This window comes from Rhamphochromis longiceps, linkage group LG1 (assembly GCF_057381845.1).
Source record: "Rhamphochromis longiceps isolate RC_006_pf linkage group LG1, R_longiceps_female_GT1.1, whole genome shotgun sequence".
NCBI lineage: Eukaryota > Metazoa > Chordata > Actinopteri > Cichliformes > Cichlidae > Rhamphochromis > Rhamphochromis longiceps.
Genome location: NC_140557.1, coordinates 17266519 through 17294515, shown reverse-complemented (window position 1 = coordinate 17294515; position 27997 = coordinate 17266519). Strand labels below are relative to the sequence as shown.

The 27997-nt window shown below is 38.7% G+C and overlaps 3 protein-coding genes across 3 annotated transcripts in view; 1 reads left to right on the top strand and 2 right to left on the bottom strand.

Moving 5' to 3' along the window:
• Positions 1-5368, bottom strand: LOC146678540 (uncharacterized). The gene is made up of 4 exons (XM_085412066.1): positions 4988-5368; positions 3903-4001; positions 2539-3768; positions 1-180 (listed from the first exon to the last, which is right to left on the bottom strand). The coding sequence occupies exons 1-4, from the start codon at positions 5366-5368 to the stop codon at positions 1-3; spliced, it is 1890 nt and encodes a 629-aa protein (XP_085268192.1).
• Positions 1-23519, bottom strand: part of spon1a (spondin 1a) — a 66883-nt gene extending 43364 nt beyond the window's left edge. The window contains exons 1-3 of the mRNA XM_085400686.1: positions 22814-23519; positions 21753-21859; positions 17307-17440 (exon numbers count right to left, since the gene is read on the bottom strand). Coding sequence (XP_085256812.1) covers positions 17307-17440; positions 21753-21859; positions 22814-23045 — 473 coding nt within the window. The 5' untranslated portion in view covers positions 23046-23519. The remainder of the gene's footprint in view (positions 1-17306; positions 17441-21752; positions 21860-22813) is intronic.
• Positions 5257-11090, top strand: LOC146678539 (uncharacterized). The gene is made up of 11 exons (XM_085400683.1): positions 5257-5751; positions 5904-5992; positions 6349-6467; positions 6570-6986; positions 7070-7295; positions 7475-7624; positions 8325-8505; positions 8586-8622; positions 8711-8864; positions 8946-9055; positions 9959-11090. Exons 1-11 carry the CDS (start codon positions 5621-5623, stop codon positions 10268-10270), a joined length of 1926 nt encoding a protein of 641 aa, XP_085256809.1. The 5' UTR covers positions 5257-5620; the 3' UTR covers positions 10271-11090.
• Positions 23520-27997: the final 4478 nt, after the last annotated feature.

Here is a 27997-nt window from a genome sequence, read left to right as displayed (position 1 = left end):
TCACAAACACCAGCCATTTACACCAGCCATGGTTGCAGGAAGGTTTCCACGGGGATAAACCCCAACAATGAGATACTGGATGCAAGTCCAGGGGTAACATCTGATCCAGGTGGGCCCCTTCCAGCTGGACAGTTTGGATGCTATGCTACGCTGAGCAGCAGCATCCTCTATTGAGCTGAGCTAATCCCAAAAACAACAGGAAATGTGCATTAGCCTACAGGGTGTGAAATCTTATATATTTATTGTGTTTTTACACAGAGCTGCACATCTCACTGCTGATATGTCCACATGCACCTCTCACATAAATTTAAAAAAAGCATGAATGACCACTTCAATGGCAAATGCAAAGTCTATATCAGTGGATAACAGCAATATACAATAAATTCCAAAGTCTATATTTATATTGTTAAATAGCCAAATATTAGTTTTCTACAAAACTGGAGAAACAAAGAGATGATCACTGTGAATATCCATTTAAAACCAAGATGTTCAATGCAGGTAATCCTGCAGATTAGGTGGAAGATCAAGAATTTGATAAATGCTGGGACTTTAACACATCCAGTTATCTCTGTGTGTACAATAATGACATTCTGTAAGTGACTGAGAATACTGTATAGTTTGAAGGATAAGACCGTTTGCAAGTAACAAAAAATACCTTTCCACCAATTCCACCCATTTTAACTACCTGCCAAAAAAAAAAAAAAACAAACAAAAAATCCACTTCAGTGTCTGGAAGGCTTACAGCTGTTATTGATTAAAAAAAGTGTATCTGCTCCTTAATGTTAACAAAACATGGTGAATTTTGGGATTTCCCCCCCCCATTTAGCTTTTCAACATATTATGAACAGTGCCACTGAGTAGATCCAGTCTTTTATTTCAAGAGTTGGTGAGCCATAGAAGCCTGACTGTAGTTGAAATACTTTTGAATTAAGGCTTCCAACAGGCTACCATTCTCCACCACGTGAAATGTCAATTAGGCAGAAAATTCTCATTTTTGACATCACGCAATTAGATGATTCCACATGCTGTATGCCATCTAATCTCGCTGACATAAAGCCTATTGTGGCAGGGTGTGGTTTGTGGCTCAGCTGCACAGGAGGGGTGAAGCAGTGGGTTCACTGCAAATTATCTGGTGCTTGCCATGATTTAAAATCCTATTTTTAGACAGGCCAGATTATTTGCCTTGTTTTAAAAAAGATTTACTTGTTTCTAAGTCTGGATTTTAGATAATAAACTTAAATTGAGAATAACCATATAATTGTGTCTATATTAGTACAGAAATCCAGAAATGGGAAGAATAACTCTTAAAATAGCCTACATTAGGTCTCTCACCAGATGTCTCTCAAAATATCACTTGTTTCAAGATAGAGTGACAAACTCAATTTGCTTGATTTAGGAAATTCACACAAGGCACCTGTTGAAAATATGATTTATTCAAAATCATGTCTGACTTCAAAGTTGTACATATAAAGGAAAAAAATTAACCACAATTTATGATACAAATCACATTTCAAAGACAGCTGTTTGTCACAGCATGCCAGCATTATGTGGTACAACATTGACATTGGTTTAGGGAACATTTAATGACTGTCAACTGATATCATCACAAACTACACTAAGCCAATACTTGGTGCAACCCTAATCTTAAGGGTGATTTCTATGGGAAATAATATCAGAAAGACTGTATTTGATTGGCACAAACACACTGTCCCTAAAACTAATAGAAAAGTATGAAGTATAATCAATGAGCTCATGGGCTAATTCTGTAGCTTGAGCAACAATGGGCACAGTTACTTCATATGCCAATAAGTCTTCATTTAAATTCAAAGTTTCATAGCGTTGGTACTCAAAAGCAATAAAAGATGAGTCAATCAAAAAGATATCCTTTATCAGTCCAAACACAGGGAAAGTGCCATCCACGTCTGCAATAATCATGGACTTCCCAGCAATGTATTTATTGCCATTTAGAACATACCATTTCACTGAGACAACAGACTGCATGACATCTATTCCAAAAAATTCTTTAATTTTTTTCCTAACATATTCATTATTTTTAGCTGATACTGGCCCGGATTCCTTTTCTTTCGCAAAAATAGGATGTTCAGTGCCTATTTCATTTTGACAACACTCAAGAAATTGATTGTGGTTTGCAAGGGATTTACAAACATTTTTAAAATTTAACTTAGAAGCCCACTGTTTAAAATAGGAGTGCTTTGCCTCAAAGCGCATGCACATACTCCTTATTAAAGGTCCAAGGGATAAGATTTGACTGGGAAGATGCAACATATAATGTTGCTTAGGTATTATATTGGCTTCGGGAAAAAGTTGCTTGAACTGATACAGGTGTTCTTCAATCATACTTCTCAGTTGCAATACAGTTTGTAAAGAAATAATGGGAGCAAGAACTATTTGAATTATCATAATTAACTTTCTAATAAATACAACATACTCACTCTCCACACCATACAAAAGAAAAAGTAATATTTTTAAAAGAATTAGCATCTGTCCACAAGACTGTTTCAATTTGTTGTCGTTAGCCGCTAAAGTGCCAAAGCTAATAGGACATGGTTTATCCCGTATTTCAAGAGGTGAGTAAGGAAAATTTTGAATGTCTGAATTAAACTTGTCTAATTCCAATTGTCCTGAGAGAATTAGGTGTTTTAATACAAATTTAACTTCCATTGATGCAACACCTTCAAAAATAACATGCATTATGTCCTGTGGAGTTTGTTTGATCAGGTCAAATGCAGGAACATCAACTAGTCTGCTTCTTCTATTGATTCCATAAGTAGTTTTGAGGGACGCTTTCAATAAATCTGTGCTTGCTTTATCTATTTCAAAACACTGCCTGATATGTTTCTCCAGAGTTCTGTGAACAAACTTCTTCTCCTCAAAAACACTTTGCATATCATCAAAGTTGCATTCACAGTGTCTACATTTGCTATAAGCAAAACCAATCCCTTCTTTAAAGCCAGCAATCTCATGCTGGGCTAGCGTGTCTCCGCAAATGGCTATAACAGCACCAAACAATTCAATTTCACCATTTGACATTTTAATCCTTACACCATTGTAAAGCAGTGATAGATCTTGAAGTATTCTTTTCAGTACAACATCAATACCCCACTGAGAAATGTCATTTGCTTTAGCAATAGCAAGAAGTCGTATTGCAGCTAACTTTGACCTAAATTTTGGATCAATATTTCCTAAAGTATAATAAAACATGACCAATTTGTTTGCAGAAGCATGGGACCCTAAGGGGTTACATATTTCAATTTCATCTGTGTACACTATTAATTGCAATGCATTTGGCCTCTGAGAAAACAAGGGGTGAGATGTAAAGAGGGACCCGTCTCTAAAATCATAGAAGAATCCCTCTCTGCTTCTTTGTGGTGCAGTGTTCAACGTGGTAAAGATTCTCTCATTAGTCATTAACTGCTTTAGACTTTCAATTAATGGTACATAGTAAAAACTTTTGTTCCTTAAAGACATGACCCTTGAAAGACCTTGCTTTACCCAACATATCTTCTGGGATACTACTACTTCCTCTGCGTTGACTGGACAGAACATTTCCCCTATGGCTCTACTCTGTCCATATGCAATGGTGGAGAAAGGATCCATGAATTTATCAAATGTAGCCAAAGCCTCATCTTGAAGCTGAGTGGTTCCCTCGGCATTATCTTCAAACACTGTCTTCATTCTTTCCTTGAGCGTATCCAAAAGAACAGCCTGATACTGTTGCACTCCTGAGATGATATGTTTGACCGTTCTCTGTGAAAACATTTGAAATAAAAGTAACTTATTCTGCATTTATATAAAATAATAATAATTCTGAATTCCATTATGAACAAGTAAGACATTGATTGCCTTATGTAATGTATTGATCCATTAAGACTATAACATACCTGTGATAAGTGGCACTGTTCTTGAACACAGATAGCAAAAGCTGCAGCAGATCTGGTAATATCATGTCTGGTAAAGGATGTTGTAGCAACAGCTTCTTCCTTTAGAGCAGAAAAACAAAGTTACTCCAAATTCCTGGCCAATTATAGAAATTCTTACATAACAGGTATAATCAGTTACACCTAATGATTGGTCCATTAAAAAACAAAGTGCATGACAGTGACTAGTGTTACAGTTGTGAATATTCAATATAATATAAGATAATATAATATTCATTCTTTGGAATAAAGAAAAAAGAAATGGAAAAGAAATCAAAGACAAAGAAACAATAAAAAAGGGGTTGTCCATTTTTTTGATGAGGCTAGGGATTGGATTCATGAGAATGAGATTTTATCTTTTTAAATAATGAATTTTTGTTTGCACTTAGATATTAGTTTCTTTACATGTTTGTTGTATTTATTAAATTATTTATGTATTTTTAAATCACGTAATTTAGATTTGCACTTAGAATTTATGTTAGTATTAGTATATGGATATATTTTATTGTATGCATTTATTAATTTATTTAATTTTCAAGAAAATCATTCTTATCCATGTTTTGGCAGTATTTCTGGCCAACAGATTTTTTTTACAGTGCTTCCAAATACTCTGTGTCTTACCTGAAACCGTATTCACCACTTATAATTCCTACGAGATACCCAAATTGCTGCCACATTGAAAGATTTAAGCGCGCTGAGAGTGTCTTTGATGCAAACTTCACCAGGAGACATGCCAGCCGCAGAGTGTGTGCCTTCTCCGGCTGCAGCATAGCCTGTACTATCTACACTGAACTGCTATTCTGTTTATTTATTTTTTATTTCATCCTGCAGGATGAAATTGTGATTTAAAATCCAACCATAGTGGAAATCGCTTGTAACAGTTTGAAGAACAATATCTAGCGGTATAATATCGCGAGATCTCGTTAAATTTCTCTTGACTAAAAATGGAGAAAATGATTAAAAGTAATATAGGACCAAATACGAGGAGTTAGACATAGCTAAATTTGTCATCAGAAGCCGCACTACATTTTATTTAGTTTAACACTTACCGTGATCGGGCTGTCAACAACCTGAGGCTCCTGCACTTCAGCCAAAGATCCACCAGTTGATATTTCCACGGTGCTGGTTGTTGTTGCAGTACTACAGTTGGCAAAGACTGAAACACCAACATTTTCCGATCCTAAAGAGTGGGATGTTGGGGGGATCCTCCATCCTCTTGGTGGGCTTCCATTCGTCAAATACAGAGGGTGCGTCCGTTTAATGTGGCGAAAGAATGAGTTAAAAACTCTGAAATCTTGTTCACAGCCATCTATTCCACAGTAAACCCAAAAATCCTGCCTTCGACCATGAGCTGCATTTATGTGGCTAAGGAGCACCTTCAGAGTTAAAGAAACAAAGATAAAACAGATCATACATCTCCAGAGCGCCATGGTGAACTGTTTTCGCGCAGTAGCAATGCAGCTTTACTTTACCGCTCTCCACTGAAGGCCACAGATGAGAGTGTGGGACCATGGGAAAGGTAGGCAATTTTAAAAATATATGTATCCTTAATTATCCAATTTTTCAGGTTTAAATTACATCAGTTATATTTATTTTTAGGCAATAAGTGTTTAAGACTGAATTTATATTTTTCTTTTCTTTTTTTTTACTTAAAAAAAAATTAAATATAAATAATTTTCTGCATGCGCATTCTCAGTTCCTGTCGTGACGTTACTTTCACGCGGGACAAACTCTTTTCCCCTGCTTTGTTAACCATCAGGACCGTTAGGAAGATCAAAATTATTTATCTAAACAAAGTGAACAGTAATTTAAGGTTGGTAACATTAAGTTGATTTGAAAAATACTATGGTACAACGGTGTTATTAAGATAAAGTCGTGTTTTGTGAGGGCTGCTGCTAGTTAGCAATCTAGCTAATGTGTTAACTTTAGCTAAATGATCTTATTTAAGCTGTAGGATATTTCCAGGTACTGTGGGTGGAGGCTTTGGAACGAACTAGAGAACTGCTGTCACGGCATGGACAAGTTTGACGATGCCATACTGTCTGTGTTGCAGGGTAAGTCTTATTTTTCAGTTATTTTGGTACGTTAGCTAAGCAGCCTTAGCATCTGTTAGCATCATTTCTGAAACTTGGAGCTAGGATTGCACTCTACTCTGACCTTTATCCACATTATAGCCTTGAGCTGTCTTTGCCTAAATAGACTTGGAACATCATTCTTGAAGACACCCAAAAATAGTTTTATTGCATTCCCAAATATTTGATAAACTGTTTTAAGTTTGACATTTTATCCTGTTAATATTACTTATTGCTAAAATACATTTATTGACAAAAAATGACCTCGACATGTAATAAGCCACGCCCAGGAAAAGAGAAATAAATATCACTTTTGAAGTTGTTTTTCTCTTTTACAGCTGCGAATATTGATGAGGAAACTTTGAGAAGCTTTACCCGGGATGACCTAAAGGATCTTTTTCCGGGCCATGAAAATTTCTTCCGTAGAAAGAAGATTTGGGATTTTATCAGCCAAAAGGTAAATACACATTATACCACTAAGAAGATGATTACTGTCCATATTGTCTAGCATTAATTTGCCTAATTGTGTATTTTTGTTTATATCCCACAACTGTTATAGTTTAAGAGTACTGACCAAGATGCCAACACTTTCCATCGAAGCGAGAGTAACCCCTTCGGCTTTGATGTGTCACAATGTCAGCCTCAAACTTCCACTCCCATTTCCTACACTGCTGACAAAAAAATGAAAATGCCAGACCCACCAGAGTATGTGGTGTATACAGATTCAGAGTTGGACATGGTGCGCAGTCAGTACTTTGCATTGCTCCACAGTGGAAAGGAAAAGGACTGCAGGATGTCGAAGGAGCTATGTTGCAGACTTGTAAGGAACACCGTCACCAGCATGGTTGCAATCCTCCGTGCTAGTCCCATGGGGAAAGAAGTAAGACACCCCTCCAAACTCGAAATGAGAGCAATGTCACAGAAGATTGTCGACTATTACCCCATGTTACGTGATGCTGACACACACATGCCATACGTAAGTCATTCTTTACCCACTACAATATCTAAAATTGAGTGAGATAATAAAAGGATGTACAAATATATATTATTTTACCACAGCTGACCATCTACACCAAACTGTACAAACGACTCCAAAATATGAAGTCTCCAAGGAAGAGGCAGGGCTCCATGCCACAACGAGGCAGGCCCAGGAAGACTCTTTTCAGCTCAGATGACACAGACAATGGGACTGAAGGTGACCTAAGTGGTGAAGCAAGTGGTTCAAGTGACTATACCACACTTCTTGAGAGCAATGATGACCTCAGCGAGGATAACTCAAATGCAGGTGTGTACTTTGGTCTGCTGTACTAATGACTTTTGGACATCTAAAACTTCAAAGAGACCACCTGCCCTCAGTTTTCTGTTCAGAGTGCATCACAAGATTTATACAGTGTTGAGTATTTTCCTTAACTTTCTAGCTATTCCCTGTTATTACATTCTGTTCATCTTCTGTTTTTTCCTCAGAGAAAGAATCCCAATTGCCGCTACCCTCCACTGTACCAACTACGTCAAACAATACTACGCTGGCTTTACCACTATTATCCAAGTCAGCCTCATGCTCTGCACCCAGGGCTGATATAGGTCCTTCAACTGCACCTCCAGATGATGTTGTTGGTAAGTCCACCATCACCCTTATCTACCTCTCAGTCTGACTGTGGTTCCTCTTACAGCTCTTTCCAAAATATGGTTGCAGCAATGAACCCCGTTCTAAGTGTTTATTCCAAAAATCATAGTGGTTTGGCATTAACTCGAGTTGGTGTGTAAAATCAACATATGATAGATCCCTCATTCCAGTTTGCCAGTTAGCCATAGTAAGTATTTTAACACTTTGTGTTGTAATGGGTGTTACTCAGTGCTGATTATTTACACATGTAAATCCTCATGCTGGTCACATCTATGATGCCTTATCACAGTGTTTCTGTCATAGATCAAATTACCTAAAATATTTTTATCCATCAGCTCATAATCACTGTTCACACTGATGTGAACGATATACACAGTAAACAACCTTTACCTTATTTTCACCACAGTTTTATTCACGGGCATCTTAAACTGTCGTTTTAATATTTGATTCTGTTCAAACTAACAATTAACATAAATCCATGATCATTATAAGAAAAGGACACAAAGGGAAATGATCAGGACATATAGGGTCAGTTCATTACTCAAACATATTTAACCTAAACATTAATTCTCATAAATATTATACTTAAAAACAACCATGCAACCTTACTAGAAATGACTGATTAGAAAAATCTGAATTTAGTGAAGTCTAGTTACACCATGTCTTACAATTGCTCTTTGCTTTCCCTAGCAGACCATGACAGCCTGAAGATGCAGGCAAGACATTACAAAACCTTGAGCAACATGTACAGGAAACCCAATGCAAAACCCAACCAAAGTGACGTCGCTCAAATTTTGGACCTGGAGTTTGAGGCCAGACGAGCTTTTATTGACGCAGATGTTACAAGGGAAGAAGACAGGCCTAGAAAAATATTTCGTTAGCTTCATAGCATAAGTGCCTAAGTCATTGACTTAGTCAAATGACTTAGGCAATTATGCTATGAAGCTAACGATTTGAAGCATACCCGTGCTTCAAAGACATACGAAATGTAAGTTCAACTACCTTCAGTTAAATTCCTTGCTTTCTCTGGATAGGTTTAGTTAGTTCTTGACTAACTGAGCACAACTTTGTCATAGGCGATGGATGAACTGCGTCGCATCATTGGTGGCTCCAACTGCAAATACATAGATCAAATGAAGGGTCGATGGGCAGAGTTTTGTTCGAAGGTGCAGTTCTATGGCATTTGGAAGAAGGTCCTGAAACCTCCTCTCCCCTTGGATGTACGTGGAGGTAAGTGGCCTTTTCATACATTAAATCCACACATCAGATATGTTCGGATTGCTTTGTTGAGATACTTTTCTCCGTTCACAGTGGATTTTACTGTCACTCTCTTCAATGCACTTCCATCTCTTTTTCCTTCAAAAACTACACCACCAAAGTGGCTGGGAAGTGCCAGTGAGGCTCTCCTTCATATCCTCAAGGTGCGAACAGCTGCAATACCAGCCACTGTAACTTGTACTCCATTTACTTGTATTGTTATTATTAATATTATTATTTTGCTTTTCCTGCTTAATAAGAGTAGGTCGAAGTTCAATTCAGCAGGGATTAAATTACTCCTTATTCAGGATTTCTTAATTGTTATTCAAAACCTACTCCAGAGAGGCAGCACAGAGCAAAAGCACATTGCAGTTAGGATACAAGTAGAAGCAGTAAAATGATATATTTAAAAAGGCCTTCAAAAACTAGAATATGTAACAAAGTTAAAAGAAATAGTTTTAAAAAACAAATGAGAAAAAAAGCACAAATAGACATGATAAAAATGCTGCAAACTAGAGAAAATTCATGCTCAGAATTAATACACAGCAAAATCTCCAGTGTTAAATTAACACTTTTGACAGTGTTATATGTTTAAAAGTAACCTAGTCAGTTTTGAAGATTAACAAAGACTAACACTGAGCAGTGCTGATTTTCTAACACTGGAAAATAAATCAAAATGTTAGAAATATTCCAGTGTTAGAAAATCAGCACTGCTCAGTGTTAGCCATTGTTAATCTTCAAAACTGACTAGGTTACTTTTAAACATATAACACTGTCAAAGTGTTAATTTAACACTCAACAGTGTTGTATTTAACACTCAGAGGAGTGGACCCATATAGACACTCTCCAGTGTTAATTTAACACTGGAGATTTTGCTGTGTACATTTCCAAAATTTCATATTTATGTAAGTCAGATATTTTACATTTATTTCTTCTATTCCAACAGTAAATCAGTTGGAGCATTCTAAACTCTTGATATTGCTTTTTGTGTCTTAAGCTGTTTGGATGCACAGCAACCCTTTCATTGAAAATCTTGAAGAATTTGTCCTTTTTTTGTGCTTTTCTAGCCGGGTGAAGATGCAATGCTATACCTGGAGAAGCGGCCTCTCTCCTCCCCAGTGCTGCTTTTTGATGGAACAACCAGCATTGTTGCTGTAGGAAACATACCAGTGACCACTCTCCCCTTGGAGGATTTCTGGGAAGGAATGTTGGTGTTGATGGCATATTACTACACCTTGCACTTAACATACCCAAAATGTGTTGCAACGGTCCTCTCTGTCATACAAACTGAGGTAATAACTGATGCCATCCATGATCAAGATGCCACTAGTGCATATAAGAAAGCAATAGCTGAGTGGAAGTCGTTCTTTGAAAAATAGGTGAATACCAAGCAGGATTTTATCAGGTCATTTGCAGTTTGTTTAGTTTTGTAGTACGTTTGTACAACTTTGTTCCTAATTTGCCTAGCAATGTCCTGAGAAACGGCTGTACTTATAATGCTTTACAAATGAAAGTTGTTGTTTTTTTTTTCTTAGTGACACTTTACCTGAGGCATGTAAAGTTTTAAGTCAGTAATGCCATTATTTACAACATTGTGAGACTATGTGACTGTCACAAAAGTTTAAGGCCAAAAATGTAATTTCTTTTCTCTGTTTAGGCCTTTTAAAGGGTTGATTTAGACTTTTAGGGATTGTGCAGCAGCCCTATATTGTTTAAAAAAAGAATTTTGTTCTCATGAGAGAAATAAATGTTGACATATATCACTCCTGTCCTGGTTGTGATTTCAGTAGAAGCCAAGGAGTAGGAAAACGGTCTGTTTTAAGGTTTTTTTTTTGCCTGGATTTAATATTGATTCAGCTCTATTTTAAGATAAGCCAACCTGAATCAAGAAACAAATTAATCATACTTCACTAATATTGAGTAGTTTTTCATAGTATTAGAACTATTTTTCTCGTTGCAGTGCATTCATTTGCTGCAAGTAAGAATTCAAAACATAAAAAAAGACTGTAATTTAGCATATTTAACTTACTTTTGGGACTTGATATAAAGTAATTTTATCTTAAATTGAGCTTTTTAAAGCTTATTTTAACCCTCTTCAATTCTCAAATGTGTTCTTTTATTTCTGGATTAAAAAATCTTATTTCAAGATTTCTTATTAAGTAAAATAAACTTGCTGCATGGACAGATAATTTCACTTGTTTTCAGTGCTTTTTGTATCAAATGTAGTATTTTTTTCCTAAATATAGACTAGCCATTTTTGCAGTGTTCAGGGTGTGGTGTGAGGGTAGGCTGACCCCCACAGCTGTTCTTCATTACCTGGTTATGCCTTTCCTAAGTAGATTGCCAGGACCTGAATGGAGCTGTGTGGTGTGTGAAGCCGGAGAAGGCAGCTGAAAAGCTGCAGCAAAGTGTGTCAGGATCAGTTAGACATAAAACACCTGACAACGTGTAAGGCTGTGTGTGTGGGTCCTTTATTTCTGTCACAGTGGTGCTGAAACCTGAGCCGTGGCACGGCAGAACCACGACCAGCCCTGCCAGTTGAGTCGCTAGCCTGGATAGTGGCCCAGCGGAAGCCACAGCTGCAGGAACAGTCTGAGCGCCGGACAAGGTGTTCGACAGTGAAGTCAAGTAACTCTGGTCCTTGTGGACACTGCCGCTGCTCGCAACGGTGCCCCTCTACAGAATGGGGGGGAGACATTATATGGGATATAATAAACCTCTGGAGTGTAAATGGGTAGATTTAGTCGCCTGTTCGTCCTGGTGGACATCCTGCCCGGAGTGTCACTGTGTACAATATGCAACTGACATTACTGTATGCTTCTATCATCTAAATGCCAAATGTTTCGATATTATACAGTAATTACATTATTGCAAGTTTTACAGTAAGCTACTTACACTTGTATAAATGAAAACAGTTTAGATCCACTATATCAAAATCACAGCCGCCATTGTTTTCTTTGATGGAGCAAAATTCATTCCTCTGCAGTTTGGGGAAATTGGTGTCTTGGAGAGTGAGAGGATGCCTGAAAAACTGAAAGGACTTTGCTCGTTTTCAAGAACAAGGGTGATGTGTGGAGCTATTTTAACTACAGAGGAATAAAGCTGATGAGCCATACCATGAAGATACGGGAAAGAGTTATTGAAGCATGATTAAAAAGAGAGGTGATGATCAGTGAGCAGAAGTATGGGTTTATGTCAAAAAAGAGCAGAGTGTTGATGGAGAAGAACAGAGAAAGTAAGAAAGACCTACATGGTGCTTTTGTGGATCTAGAGAAAGCATATAATAGGGTGTCAAGAGAGGAACTCTATATAGTATTGAATGAGGAAGTCAGGATCAGCAAGCAAGTATACAAGGGTGGTGCCAGACATATATGAAAACAGCAAGGTAGGAGTGGTTGGCGCGTCAGATAAATTAAAGATGGGGATAGATTACATCAGGGATCTGCTCTAGGCCCCTTCTTGTTTGCAGTGGTAATGGACAAGCTGACAGGTGAGGTCAAGCAGCAATGAACTATGGTATTCTCAGATGACACTGTGATCTATAGTTAGAGTAAAGAGCAGGAGGCATCTAGAGCGCCTGGAGTTGGGTACATGTTCTGGAAAGAAGTGGGATGAAAGTCAGTAGATGCAAGACAGAATTTGTGTGAAAGAGAGCGAGAAAGGTATAACCATGAAGCTGCAAGGAGTAGAGGTACTGAAGGTAGATAGGATCAAACCATCCTAAGCAACAGACAGTGGCTAAGAGATGTGAACTAAAGCATTGCAGGCAGGGTGGAGTAGGTGGGAATGAGTATCAGGGGTAATCTGTGACCAAAGGATAGCAGCAAGAGTGAAAGTGAAGATTTACGTGATTATACTGACACCTGCGATGATGTGATGATGTTTGGAGATGATGGTAGTAACAGAAAGCCATGAAGCAGAACTGGAGGTGGCAGGGAAATAAGAAATCGAAATCAGAGGAACAGCTAAGGTTGAAATGTTTGGAGAAAAGGTTAGAGGCAAGGCTGAGATGGTTTGGTAGAGATATGTGTAAGGATAGTGAATATACTGGCAAAGGTTGTTGAAGATGAAGCTTCTAGGCAGAAGAAAAAAAAGAAGACCAAAGAAAATATCCATGGATGTAGTGAAAGAGGACATGAAGTGTGTTTGTGTGACAGAAGGGATAGGGGGAGATGGAGGCAGGCAACCAGCTGTGGCAACCCCTAAAGGAAGCAGCCAAAAGAATAAGAAGAAGCTTCATATTGTTATCATGCTGGGATATTCCTCTTTTGCCAGGCTTCTAGGGGCTGGGAGGCATCTTGTCAGCCAGTGTTTTGTTATTTCCACAGACATGCATTGTGCTCTCTATAAATGTTGTGTCCTCAACACTCTTGCATCCACAAACCCACACTGGCTTAGCGCTTTCATCCAGCCATCAGGGCTATGCATTCACAGTAGTAATCCTGACCAAATTCCACCAATCTTTCAGTGCTGTGCTGAAGAGAACAAGAGAAGAGAAAAAGGATTTTTTTTCTTGGACATAATCCATAGGGGCTGACTGGATGCAGTCTCCTTCACATTGTCCAGGTTGTCACAGAAACCTAAATTTCCGCTGATTACCTTTTTACTAACTCTGAAGCACGTCTTTGAGGACATCCTGCAACTTCAAATAATGTTACAGTGGTTCAATCTATATCTCCAGATTATTGCTGGAAATGTTTTCCAAAACCTTTATTTAGTTAGCCATCGATCTTTCCCCCTGTCCTTTCTCGTTTCCAGTAGTTAGGTTCATTAGAAATCATGTCTGTGATTCTGTTCCGATGATCAAAGGTCTTCTAGCTTGCGTCAGCGATCACAGGTCCCTTAACTCTTGTTGCACTGAGTTTGTACTTTCTTTTTTTATTTCTAATCAAAATATCCTGTTTGCTAACTTAAAAATTTGGCAAATACTGAGAAGTTAGACAATTTGGGAACCTCTGACAATAAGATCATATTACACATGAGAGTACTCACTTCCCTCACATCCCTGCTTGATGTAAGATTAAAATGGTATTTGAAAGAAGGTATGATTTTACTGCCAAAATAGCCTCTCATATAACACAGATGAACTGATTCAAGGTAAGTGACACCACCAGCACTTCTCTAATTGTTCACACTTTAATTCAATCTCACCCCAATTCCACATATCTCCAAGAGACAGACGAGCAAACTCTGCCTCACTGCTCACCCACTTTCCTGGACTGGCTAGACAATCAGGCCGAGTAATGCTTATTTAACATCCAATTTAAATTCTATCTTACTTTGCTGGATCCACACCACCGCCGATCCCAATCACCACAAAAGTGCACTGATTTGAATGTGTGTGTGTGTACGAGTGTCTGTCTCCGGGTAGTGTAAGTCTGAGAGATTAACAAAAAGAAAAAGGAAAGACAGTGAGAAAGAGAGAAGCAAAGGTAAAAAAAAAAAAAAAAAAGGGGGGGGGGGGGGGGGGGGCAGCAGAGACTACTGTTTTAGGGCTACAACCAGCTCCTGCTACAACAAAAAGATGAAATTAATGAAGATCCATATTCTCAGTTGCAAGAAGAACTCACAAGATGCCTAAACATAAATCCACTCCAAGACAAATGTATTTACATTTAATTTCTGTAGGACTGCTTCCAGTGTTCTCAAAGCATCCTTTATCTGCTGCGTCATCTAACTGATGGAGCTAAACACACTCTGACAGCTGCATGTGGTTGTGACATTCACCAGATCACTGATATACTCAGACAGCTCATCAAAACATACCACACTACTATCCATATAGCATGCCAGAGGGAAATTACAAATAAAACATCTCGCACCAACAAATGGAAAGAGACAAGATAGTAGCAAATTCAGTGGTGACAGCAACATATGGAGTGAATTTAGTTATAGCTTCCGTGGAACCCAATCAGGTTGTGTGGAACTACAGTCTGATAATACCACTGTGACTAGAGTACTTTGTGTCACTAGATACTTATGGGTATGGGTTTTTACAGGTTTATATTTATCGAGCCCTTTGTAGTCTCTTATGTTCTATTTCCAATCAAGGAATAATAATACACCAAAGTAATAATAGAGGACTGAGAAGAAAATCAACTCTTTCTCAGATTCTGACATTTTTTTAAACCTTTTTGGTGTCTAACTAGGTTTGAATTACGATGGCTAGTAGCAATTATTCCCTTAAGCTCAAGGGAATAAATAAATAAAAAACGTATTAAATGATTATTTCTCTCTTGAACACTGTAACACGTATATAGCAGCTTCTTATTTTAAGCAGCCACTTTCATTAATAACGGTCATTATATTTGCTAATAGGCTCATAGCACTCTGCAAGGCCTATATATCTTTGCATCGCTTCTGTATACTATCATTTTTAGTTAAACAAGAGTGAGACACCAACAGAAACCCAGCAAAGGAAAGTTTGGTTTTGATTTGAGCTTATGAGAAGGCTAAAAATAAATGGTAAGATTTTTTAAATGAATGCTCTGAGTTCAGGAGGTAAATGAGCATCCTTGCCTAACCCTATCATCACGGATCAACCTTTGAGAAACCCAAACCACCAAGCTCAGACTTTCCATCTAAAAGACAGCAACTGACCATCAATTATACTGTAGCAAACCACTCACGAGGAGCAGGATTTCCTGGTACATGTGAGTCAGTTTCTATGAGACAGACTTGTGCACACACTTGTAGGTTCATGACCAGATGTTTTTTATTTGTCTGCTTGTTTGTTTGTTTTTTTAAAGATGACATTTTACCAACAGCATTATTGAAAGGCAGCTACCTTCCCTGATATGGAGAAAATGAAAAACAAATATTTACCCTATACCTGCATTGGTAATGAAACTTGTCTACTCTAAGCTAATCTAAGATAGGAAGGTATCTCACATTGTTATGTTGTTTTCTGCTGTTCAGTGATTATGCCGTATGTGCCTGTTTATGCACAAACGTTTTACTGGAAGTTGTGCAATATAATAACCACCAGTGAACAGCAATGTATCTCCCTCTAAGAGGTTTTTGTGCAGGGACTTTCACATAAAATTTTTACAGAGTTTCACTTTTTATATCAATAAGACTGTACTAGGACAGTCGCTGCATTCGAGCAGAGTGGCATATGCAAAAACCTTGTCATCATTACTGCAGTCAGGGTGAAGAGCAGAGACAAATACCCACTGCCAGCCTGTAATTATGATTTTCACAGACATGTGTTCTGAACAGTAAGCTTCTTACTCTCTCCTTTCCGCATTGTCTATGTGCTGATAGTGCAGCGACATCTCTGCACTTTTAAGTATCTCTTTCAAGGCTGTGCACTCTGTCACACTTTAAACTGTTTCCTTTATCTATTAAGTACCAAATACAATTCAACCATTATCTCCCTTGTAAATAAACAATGATAGATGTAGATCACACACCAGAGAAAGAACATACAAACTGTTAAATAATGCATTTATCAGAAGCCTTCGTGAACCGCACAGACCCTCAGTGCCTTTCCACTTCATGCACTCTCATTATTTCCCCGCAGTGAAGTACAGGATTAATAAATGGATTTCTGTCATGATGTGTCCTCAGCTTAACATGACTAGTCTTCTGTGTTCAAGTAAGCCCAGAGCACTTACAACAGCAAGAAATGAGTGGTGCATATCAGGTATAAAACTACTGAAGGTAATATTTAGTTTATCAAGCCAAATGAAAGGATTTAGTTAAAAAATTAAACTAAAGTCATTGCACTAAATCAATCTCTTTTAAAAATCCTAGTTCTAAATAATCTATTTAAAATCGAAAAGCTGCTTACTTGAGACTTGAGGCTACATTTCACTTAGTATACTTGTATAAATATTAATTCATTAGATGTGGACTTGAAATTAAGAGAGAGCAAGAGTGTTGGTAAAAAATATCTTATTTAAATATCTGAAGATATTTATAAAGCTATATTAAGTCAGGCAAAGCACAGTAAGTACAGACAGTTACAGAGTGTCAGATTTGGATTCTGTTTGCGATGGTTGCGGTGTTGTGGGGGTGTGAGTGTAAGTGTGTACACACAGGAGAGAAAGCACACACTGTGCTGTTTATAAAGGTGCTGCTCTGCATTTTTTTAATTATTGCAAAGTTCCTTGTGACAATACAATAACGAAGCATTATGTCTGCCTGCCTCAACGGTGAGTTTCTTGTTCCAGGTACATATTTAAACTGTAGTTGGGACCAATTCTGCTTTGCAGCCTAAACGTGATCAGCCTAGCTTCAGCTTACATGAATCAGTTTCACATGAGTAATACATCTGGAGGATAACCTGCAATTACCCGTATTTTTGACAGAAGGCTGGATATGTAGACTAAATTTGAATATTGTTTTTATTGTTTGAGCTGAGGGCTTGACTCTGCTAAGCAGGCTGACCAGCCGTTGCTGTATACATACTTGAGAAAAACACAACCGGAGCCACTAGGGGGTGCAGTCCAAAACACCTGGATACTGGTCCTTCTGCGAGGAGTGCTCTCTGTCACTGCAGGGGGGCAGTTGGTCATAAACTGTGTTTCCTCTTCATCAATTATCTGTAAAGCATCGACACACAAACACACAAAGAGATCAGTAATGAGTATAAATGCATCAGACAAGAATTGGAAACACTTGCAGGTAATTTTCTTCTCTTGATGCTGGATCGCACAGATACATTTTGTCGTATCATGATCTCACAAACATAATTAACAGCTGAACTGAGATTAAACACACTTTTTTTGTAAACATGAGTCAATTCAGTGAATCGTGTTAGTCTTACACCATCAGTTATCTGGTCTTTAAACACGCTTTAGTTATTAGAGAACACATTTCCAGCTTTAATAGTTACTGTAATGAGTTTAACAGCATGTTGGCTGAGTGGTTACTGTTGTTGAGGGTCCGTGGTTTAAACCTGTGCTAGATGTTGGCCCAAGACTCTCTTAAAAATAGGTTTTTAATCTTGGGGACTGCATTTTTAGATCGATACATAGATAGCCTTTGTGGGTTCCATGATAGCGTCAAAACACAAAAAAGGAGCAAAACCTTCTTCCACAGAGAAGATATTAAAAGATATTTAAGGAAAAGCTACAGATATCATGGAAAAATGCTCTAAGGCTGACGTGTTTGGATTAAAGAGAAAAGGAACACTTAAAAAACATAGACATGCTCAAAGCTATCTCCCAAGGGTGGTAATGTGGGAGCTTAATGGCTTGATATACATGTCTGATGTGCCTAAACAATTTTTGTTCTCTTACAACAGGACAAATCGTGGCTACAAACTATGCAAGAGCTATTTATAGAAGATGTTGTGAGCAGGTGCTGTTTATAATAAAGTGGCATCAGGATGCCAAAACTACCGACTGTGCTGCATATTTATATATTTTCTGGTAAACAGAAGCAGTAGAACAATCTATTTTACTGAGCGGAGAGATGCTTGTGACAGTTGAAACGAATCAGCAGTTTTGGTTAAAGTAATAAGCTATTGAAGGCTCCACCACCGGGGGGGCTTCTCCTCCCTGAATAGAGGGGGGTCACTATCTATCATGTCAGCCAAGCTCATGTTGGCTCGCCTGGCTGTACGACTAGCAGGCAAATGTTGGCCACTGCAAGTCTCAACCTTGATTCTAGAATTTTTTCTGGCATCAAAGCACAGTGTGAACATCCCTGTGGGTAAGCCAACCGAGCTCATAAAAGCTATGCACACCAGGTGAGGTTTCTTGGCCGAAGCAGAGGCACTGCATGACGTGGGGCACAGGCGGGATGCAGTCACTTTAGCTTTCGCTTCTGATGTCTTCAGGTCATTTAAAAAAAGTCCCCAGACTTGAATTAGGCTGAAGAGACCAAATCCGTGCTCCCCTCTTTACTCAGCTCCACACCTGAGATATTAAGCACCTGAATGATTTTAACTGTGGGACAGAAAATTAGTTGAGTTGGCTGCATGAGAGAGCACAACCGCTGAGACCAAGGATCTGTCTGATAGGAAGTGACATCCGGGCAGTAAAGGCAGGGAACTTTCTCACTCCATAAAGCTGTCAGCGGAGAATTTCCTTTGTCATTCCACGTTATGAATGAGTTCCCTTTGAAATTTTGTGTGAGAGAGTGTGTTAAGAGTTAGACGGAGAGTCAGAAGGGGAGTCCGGGAGCTTTGTGTGTGTGCATGCCATCCATGTGTATGCAGCCGATCGTGATCTGAAAGATTACACACCCCCTCCCCTCCATGTTCCCATGGTTTCTAACAGGCATTCTGGGCTGCCCTGAATGGACTACACCACATGTTAAAAGCAGAGAAGTCACATGGGACTGCATTGAACACCATCTGCAAAAAGAAGCGACTAATTTGCTGCAAGACAACCTATGATCCTGTTTTTTTACTCCCTCGTTTTCAGATCTTCTGCCAATAGCTTGACAATGGCTGTTAGGAAAACTAACAAAACGGGACATTCCACTGGAAGACTCGAGTTGCGTTTTCTGAGTTTATGCAAGAGTTTTGTGTCAAAGAAAGTGCTTGGTTCTATGCTATGCCCTGGTCAGAGCCAAACATCATTCAGCAACAATCTAAAATAACATAGGGGCTGCAGAAAAGTAGCTGCAAATGGCACAACCGCCACAGAAATTTCAAAACACATCCTGACAATTCCAGCCCACATATAGCCACACAGCCACATGACAATTTGCCTTTTCTTGTCCTATTATCTCACCCTGCTGAGAAGTAATGTCTCATCAGACATCGCCAGCATTCCCTGCTGGTGTACACTCTTGCCAAAAAAACACACACAGACACACAGTGGCAGCTGACCTCCCCAGAGAGCTCAATAAAAGTGCTTTTCATCAAGTCGGGAGCTGTCCTAAGACGGCTGAGATGGGGCACACCAGCAGATTTCAAATGAGCTGTATGTTAAATAAAGCCTAAAGCCTCTGTTGCAGCTTCCTTTTTTTCTTTCTTTTCCTTCAATTCCTTGGGGCTGGTCCACCCAGAGCTCTTTCACAAAGGAGCAATAGTGTGTCTGTGCGCGCGTATGTGTATATAGGTTTCTGACATAAGAGACATAAAGTATGAAAGACTGACTGAGCAGGTGATGATAGAGACATATCTCTTTAGACAGCAGTTTATTTTTACTGCTCTGTCACAGACTGCTTGGAAAGACAGGTGATCATCTGCAGCCGTGAAAGAGACCTTAAACTTCTAAAAAACCCGGCAGGAGTCCAATCAAAAGCAGCAGGTCACAGTACTGACACATCTGCTCTTTTTACTTCTAAAGCGAACATCTAAAAGGCAATGATCAAACATCTATCCATTTTATCTATTATTCTCTGTCCACTCAGCACCCATTCATGTGCTGAGGGATGTGAGTGTCATTTAAATGATGCAGTCTCTCCTATATTAACTCCTGACGTTTAGCGCCCCGTCACTCCAAGCCACACTCCGGCATATGTCTGAGGGACGCACTCGAGGCTGGCATTAAAGAAAAACGTCATGAAATCAACTGCAACAACAAATACGAGAGAAAAAAGAACCTTGGTGGTGTTGATGCTGGGTAATGAGTTGTGAGGTGCAGACAGGACAAAAACAATGTGTTCCTGTCTTTATGTCCTGTCATAATCAAGGCTTAGGTTCACAAAGAGTGCCACAGCATTGCAGTAACTGTGATCAGAGCAGCCTGTGCACTGCTGTGTGAACCTCTCTTTGAACCGTAAAGGTTTAGTAAAATAGTGGATTTTTATGTAAGAAACAGTTAAAATGAACACATTTGCAGGAGGCTAAACAGGAGAAAGCCAGACATGCTGTTAAAAGTTCTCAACAGGAATATGGATTTGGCTATGACTAAGACTGAAATGGGTTTTTCTTTATTATTATAGTATATTAATGTGATATAATGGCTTTATTATACGCCTTATTAACTATAATCTAGGATTTTTATGAAATATTTATGAAGCTAAAATCAGTTATTTTCTTGCTGAGTTCTTTCCAAATCCTTTGTGTCATCTTATGCAATCTTTAAATCCTAGACATTTTTTAAACTGCCATCCTAACTGTACACACACACACACACAAACATACACACACACACACACAAACATACACACACACACACACACACAAACCTGATAAGGATAAACAGAATAGAATGGATGGATGGATAAATTTTATCACCTTATAGTGTAGTTCCTTTGTATAGTAGTAACACAGACTGCATACAAATTATTGGAAATACACATGAAATTTCATTAACTATCATGTCTTTTCCCTACCACTTGTCTGATCACGCTGCATTACAATTATTTGGCCATTATCACATGTGCATAGCAGCACCAGTTGCCTTGCCTTCTCTTTTTGTCTTTCACACTCTTGGCCCCTCTCTGTTCTCTTCCTCCTCCCTACAGTACTCCAGCTGGACCTTCTTGTATAAAAGGTTAATTACCCTCTCATCTACTTTGTTGTACAGTACATACATACATGCCTACTTTTTGAATAGATGGCTTCTCAAACTCTACACACACCTTCCAGCAGTCAAAGCAAAGCATAGCTCAAGGGAAGATGTGCTGAGAGTAGGCTCCTTTCACATGCTATATCAAGCCTTTTAGAGGAGGTGAGGTGAGAATAATCACACTTTGACACATGTGAAGACAGGAGGGCTGTCTAAGGAAAATATCTGTCTCTCCACTCATGTCATGCACAGTTGTTATGCTAGATGAAGGATGGTATGAAGAGTGCAGGCGTGGCAAAATATGCTGGCTAGTATTAATTTAAAATTTGCTGTGTCCCAATTTAAAAAATAAACATGTTAGACAAATAAGGGGATGGGTTATTAATCAGTGAGAAATTTCTAATCCATAACACACAGCCATATGTGTTGGCTGTTACCATACCTGAAAATTCCCAGCATAGTCCTCGTCTTTGTCACCTTCTGCACCATCCTTCATGGCAATAAGGGTGAACCCTCTGAAGTAGGAGGGGCTGGCTGCAGTCACAGTCACTACATGGAAACAAAAAAATATTAGAAGACAACATCACCTGACAGGGAGCAGCTTAACTACAGTTCTTCTTCCAAATACCTGATTAAAGTGGGTTAAAATACCTGCTTGAGTAGTGTTGTATGTATAAATAATACTATATATTTTAAGCTCAAATATATAAAGGACAAGCTAAAGTTAATGTAATTTGCACATTGCTTTTCTCAGATTGTCAAATTAGCCAGATTATGTTTAGGATGGAATTTCTGCCCATTTTTACAATCAGTCACAACATTAAAGAACGTTGAGTTACTGCAGAAAACTGTAGTTGCTGTACTCGGCAACTTAATTGGTGTCTTTAGATATTAACAAATACTGATTTAAACTGAAGCTAAATCATTCAAACATTTAAAATAATGCAGTTGTCATTTTGATTGCTAAACAAAAAGTAGTTGGAATTAAAGCAGGCAGCAATGATCCAACTGCAGCGCAACACATTGTCGGAACCAGAAGGGCAGGAGACTAGAAATCACAGAGCAGATGGCACATGCCCATTTACTGCACCCAAAAACTTTCCTTTTAGGAAAAGAGAGAGAGAGAGAAATCCGGGGCTGGCTTTCAAGAAACTTGTTAAGTATGGAACACAACACCAAACGCACGCAAGAGTTCATAGAGGGATTTAGCTTTCTCAGAAAAAAGCCTTCTTAAAATTTTGATCATACAAAACTATTTTAGGCACTCTATTTGCTCACAGATGTTCAAATCAGATTTAAAATGATCTCTCGTTAATCTTTTAGTAGTTAAAATACATGTCTGCTTATTGCGATTGTGCGTAATCATCTTAGCGCTCGCCCCGCATCAAAAGTAGATTGTGCAGAAACTTATCTTAAGTTTGCATAGTCTGGTGACTGTGGCTTAGAGGCAATGCACAGGCACAATGGAAAGCAGCGTACTACGCGTATATCGCTAACACCAACCTCTGTATGTGCTCCCTGGGTGATAGCTCTCCGGGTCTCCTTCTACCCGGAGCCGAAACTCGCTGTTGCCCTCTTTCCTATTGCTCTGAGCCCGTAATACCCGACTACAATACCCGTCCGCCCTCCCGCCTCTGTCAGAAGGCTCCTCGGTGAATGCAAACGTATTGCACGCCGCGGTGGAGATGAAGCAAAGCAGGAGCACAAAGCGTGGATGTAGTCCGGTTGCTGTCATTTTGCAGATTTGCGACAGCCAAGTTAATGCGCGGAGGTGAAAGAAATCTTGTCAGAAGAAGAACTGACGTTTGCTTCAGCTTCTCCTTAACGTCAAACCAAGTTGCCAACTGCTGAAGTACACTTCTGCTGCGCTAGGAGGACAGCTCCATCCCGGAGTGAACGGGAGAGAGGAGAAGTGAAGACTGACTGGGATGTGCTCTGCGCTCGCTCTACAAGAACGGCACACCGCGTGAAGCTGGTTAAAGTGAACAGGGTAGCAGGGGTCCGGGGGGAAAGCCAAGCGCAGAATGAGCGCTGTGTAGCGGTCTCCAGGGGCACAGCTATTTACAAACCGAGTGAGTGATGAACGCAAAACAAGAGAAAAAAAAACAAAAAAAACCTAATTCTTGTCATTGAACGTTTACGCAGAGGAAACGCATTTAACATAGTTGGACTGAACTCTCGTGCGACGACTGCGTGTGTGCGTGTGGCATCACTTAAGTGTCTTAAGAAAGACATGTGCACCGTGACACAGACAAAGGAAATAACAAAGCATGCTTCACGGTTGTCAAGGTGACTAATTTGGAAAGAAAGAAAGAAAAACTTTAGTCACAAATAGCTTCTCTGTAATTGCATTGCTCTCGATTTTCTTGCAACACAAAAGTTAAATGATAAAAAATTATAATGTTTGTACGTTTGCCTTTTTTAATGCTTGGGACAAAACCCCACACTGTCATTATAAGCAAAACAAGAATAGATATAGATCTTTTCAGCACTTCTCTCTATTGATCCCCCAGTAACATCTGAAAAACATTCACCAAGCAGAAGCAACCCAGCTGTAGTGCCGTAACCTGTTAGCTCCACATAGACAACGATTAATTTTTGATAGCAGGACAGAGTGACCCTATACTTACTACATAGATACATAAATATGTAAAACCCATGGAGCTGTCTGTTGAGATGGCAGTTGGTCATTTAGTTTGGCCACCATTTGGTACAGACTACAGTCATTTAGTGTTTTGCTCAAACCCACCACAACAATATTTTTAATTAATTACACAACAGCAAAATGTTCCTACACAAAATTGTAGTGCTCTACATATCCAGTTTTCTTGCAATTCTTAGGATAAAGTACATTGGACTACAGGTTTGTATTGAATACCAGACTGATTTGTTAATTCTGATTGAAACTCAGCTGTTTCTTTTGTCTGTATTCTTTTATTTTTACTTGCTATATCCATACTCCTGCTCACTTTTTACACTTTTAGTTCAAATGAATAAGCTTAAAGTCAGTGCAGAACTGCTATGGTAATCATTTACAGGTATTCTTCTAGTGATTTATTGGTTAAGCATTTAATACCTCCGAAAACAAATCCTCAACCGCAGAAGCGCTTCACTGCTTTAGTTCTGGGTTTTCTCTGCCATTTCCTGAAGAAAAACAGAAAAAAAGAAACACTGAAATGAGTGCTAGTCTGAAAAACATAGACACATAGCTTATAATTTTTTAATCCATCTTCTGGTTTGTTGTATTTTGACCTCATGTGTCTCAATAACAGGCTGAGAAATAAAATATTTTCTTCTGATAACTTACTGCCTCCGTCTCTTGTTATCTTCTTCACCTTCTTTTCTGCCCTTTTTGCTCCTGTGCCTTTTTTTCATCCAAAGCATATCTGTTTCAGGCAGTTCTCAGGCTTTGAAATAAAAACATGACAATGACACCACTGGATGATAAAAAGTGAAGACTTGATGTAATCCCTCTGTTTCTTTGCTTCTTAATCTTTCTCGGGTGGTATAGGCTATATTTTATCATTTGTGACATTTTTCTTGCAACACCCCAGAGTTTATTTTAGACTTCAGAGGGGTCAGCAGGCATGTAATGGGCATGCAACCGTTTCTGATAGGCACTGACAAATGGAGAGTGGCTATGCTCTGTGCATTTACTGCTGTGTTGATGGATGGATGATGGGGAAGGAAAGGAACAGAGTTTAGATAGCAGAACAGTAAACCAGCAGGTGTGATGAAAGCATTTTGTCTCGTTGCCCTGCTGAGCAGAATCTCTTCCTTACTTTCAGAGCCAAGGTTATTCACTGCCTTTTACAAAATTTAATGTGGATGAGAACACGATTTGCACAATCATTACATCCCATCTGTTCATGCAATTCAAATCTTTGCACTTGGCACACAACTGTACAGTAGTTTGCAAAGGTCTTGAGTCGCCCCTAATTTCTTTATATTTTGCTAAGAATATTGAAAATAGGTAAACATCTGCAAACATACATAAAAATATAGTATATAAGGCAAAGACATTGTTTTTACAATTCCAGTGAGCTTGAAAAACAATATTTTGTATGACCACCTTTGTTCTTCAACATATCTTGAACTCTCTTGGGCAAGGGTTCTTTTATTATATTTAAGTAGTCTTCAGAAATAGTTTGTCGGAATTCTTGAAGGACATTCAAAGCTCTTCTTTGGATGTTGGCTGGCTTTTATTCTGCTCTCTGTCAAGATAATCCTATCCTATATGATCCTATGATGCTTCAGTAATATTTAGATGCGGGCTTTGGGGAGACCAGCCCATGACTGACAGTGTTCTATTGTGTGTTTTTCTGTTCAGTACTTTTTCTGCAGTATGTTTGGGATCACTGTCATGCTGAAAAATAAAGCAGTTACCAATCAGATGCTTTATAGATGGTATTGCATGATATCACATGAGATACTTTACTATGTTTATGATTCTATCAAGTTTGACAAGATCCCCAAAGACACGGTGAATCACCCCAAGCCATGACTAAGCCTCTACTGTGTTTTACAGATGGCTGTAAACACAATTTTTTGGATTCATTACTCTGTATAACCCCTTTTCACAGATATTTACTTCTTGTGTAATATCTCTGCCTTTTCTCCCTGCTTGCTTTCCTTAAGAATGGGGTATTGACAGCCACTCTTCCACTGAGACCATTTCCAATGTGGCTTCAATGGACAGTAGATGGATCAACTGAAGGGCCAGACATCGGCGGAACTTTGTGCTGAACATTGGGGGGGGGGGGGGGGGGTCAAGATCTCTGTCTAAGTAAATAAATACATCTGGGTAAATTCCCAGATGATTAAACATGCAGCTATTTTGCTGGTAATACCTGAAATGAGTAAAGAAAACCAACAGCCTATTTATGAAAGATAATTCATCATTTTATTGGGGGGGTTATATTGGTCAGTCTGATTATTTGGGGGGGTCATAACCCCCCTAATTGTGAGTCAACAAAGAGTCTGGACTTGTTGAATATGGATTTCTATATAGGTGACTTTTATTTTGGTTTGCAGTCTGGCTTTTCTAGTCTCTAAAGCAAATCTCTTTGTGTTTTTGTTTTATAAAGTACATGTAGCTTTTAATCAGACCAGGGATGTTATGCCTTAAATAGCCACACGAGTTAATAGAAGCCGAGTGATGAAATTGAATGAGTAATGAACTGTCAGACCTTCAGCAGTTATTCTTTAGTTGCCCTTGAGTGGGACACTTAGCCACAAAAAGCTTCAAGAGAGCCAGTCATTCAAAAGCAACAGCAGGAAACTGTGAATGTGCTACTAGCAAGTTACTAACAGGTATGTCGGTGTGCAACTAGTGATGCAAAATATAGAAATGTTGAAAACGGCCTTTGTTCTTGGTAACAATTTTTGGACAAGAACAGATGTCATTACTTTTTCTTGTATTACTAAATTTGTGTTCAGTTGGATGGCACAAAAGTAAATGAAATAACACAACATTTGTCTAGTCTACATGTTGGATGGACAGAACTATGTGAAGAGAAATGTAAAAAAACAAATAATTTTGACTGATCACAGTTGTGCACATGATTTATTGGAAAGGCCTAATATGGGCAAAGAAGAAAGGGGATAGTTTTTAAGGATTCATGACTTCAAGTTAAAATCATTCGATCTGTTGAACAGAACACATGTGGTGTGTGGATGTGGTGTTATCAGCACACAAGAGTGTTGCTGTTGGTCTAGACACCCACTGAGTGGTTTCCTCTAAAGTGACGCCATGGTCTGCTGGTTGCTTGTGAAGTGGTTTCATCAACTGCCACATCTAAGGCATCAAATCTTAGGACAGTTTTCTAACAGCTGGTCTGAAAAAAACAGATCCTATCTTTTCTGGCTGTCATTTAAAGCTGCCATTTTGGCTTATCTATTTTTTTCCTTTTTTTTTTGACATACAAGAAATTTTTTTACTTGGGCAATATGTAAGGCATTTGTCATTTTTCAAGTCCATAGGAAAACAAGTCTACCACTCATTTCCACTATGGCATCAGTAAACACTTTCATCGGTTTATAGTCTTAAACACCCTTTAATTCAATTTAATTCAATAGTTTTGAGTTATTGCAATAAGATAAGTCCACTAGCTGCTTGTAATAGCTTTACTTTTCACATTTCCCCAAAAAGTATCAAATATTCTTCTTGAGTTTCTTTTTTTTTTCATTCCATGTCTGCTTGTGTAGGTGAAAAATTCAAGATACTGCTCACGGATTTAAGGAAGAGTGTGGTGATATAAGTGCCGTCTATCATCACGGGCAAAATCTCATCATTATACTCTTTCTCCACACACCTCTTATTTTCTCTACCGCCTTTGAAAAAAAAAATCCCCTGTGCTTTGTTATTTTCTAAGAGGAATAGAGGTCAAGAGGGGAAATGAAATTAGGCTCTCATTTGAACATGGTGGAGCAGGAGAGTGTGCTCATTAAACAGCCAAACCCCCTGCTGCAAAGTCATTAAGGCCATATTTACCATGCAACAGCAGTATGTGCAGAAAACCTAAGATTTACCATGTTGTTTCCACTTAATTTGAAGGAGAAAAAGAGGTAGCTACAGAATAATGCTAGAAAAGAGAAGGAAAACAAATATGAAAGTCACAAAATTGTATCATTAAATGTTGATTATAGTAATAGATATACAGTTCAGACATTATTACTGTGTACATT

What these genes read in the sequence shown, in the direction of transcription:
- LOC146678540 (XM_085412066.1), bottom strand. Translation starts at nt 5,368, where the DNA reads ATGGCGCTCTGGAGATGTATGATCTGTTTTATCTTTGTTTCTTTAACT. An exon ending in AACAGTGCCACTTATCACAG is followed by an intron (nt 3,769 to 3,902) that starts GTATGTTATAGT and finishes ATGTTTTCACAG; the next exon opens with AGAACGGTCAAACATATCAT. An exon ending in TTAGCTTTGGCACTTTAGCG is followed by an intron (nt 181 to 2,538) that starts GCTAACGACAAC and finishes TTTTGGGATTAG; the next exon opens with CTCAGCTCAATAGAGGATGC.
- LOC146678539 (XM_085400683.1), top strand. Translation starts at nt 5,621, where the DNA reads ATGCGCATTCTCAGTTCCTGTCGTGACGTTACTTTCACGCGGGACAAA. An exon ending in CGAGGATAACTCAAATGCAG is followed by an intron (nt 7,296 to 7,474) that starts GTGTGTACTTTG and finishes TTTTTTCCTCAG; the next exon opens with AGAAAGAATCCCAATTGCCG. An exon ending in CTCTCCTTCATATCCTCAAG is followed by an intron (nt 9,056 to 9,958) that starts GTGCGAACAGCT and finishes GTGCTTTTCTAG; the next exon opens with CCGGGTGAAGATGCAATGCT.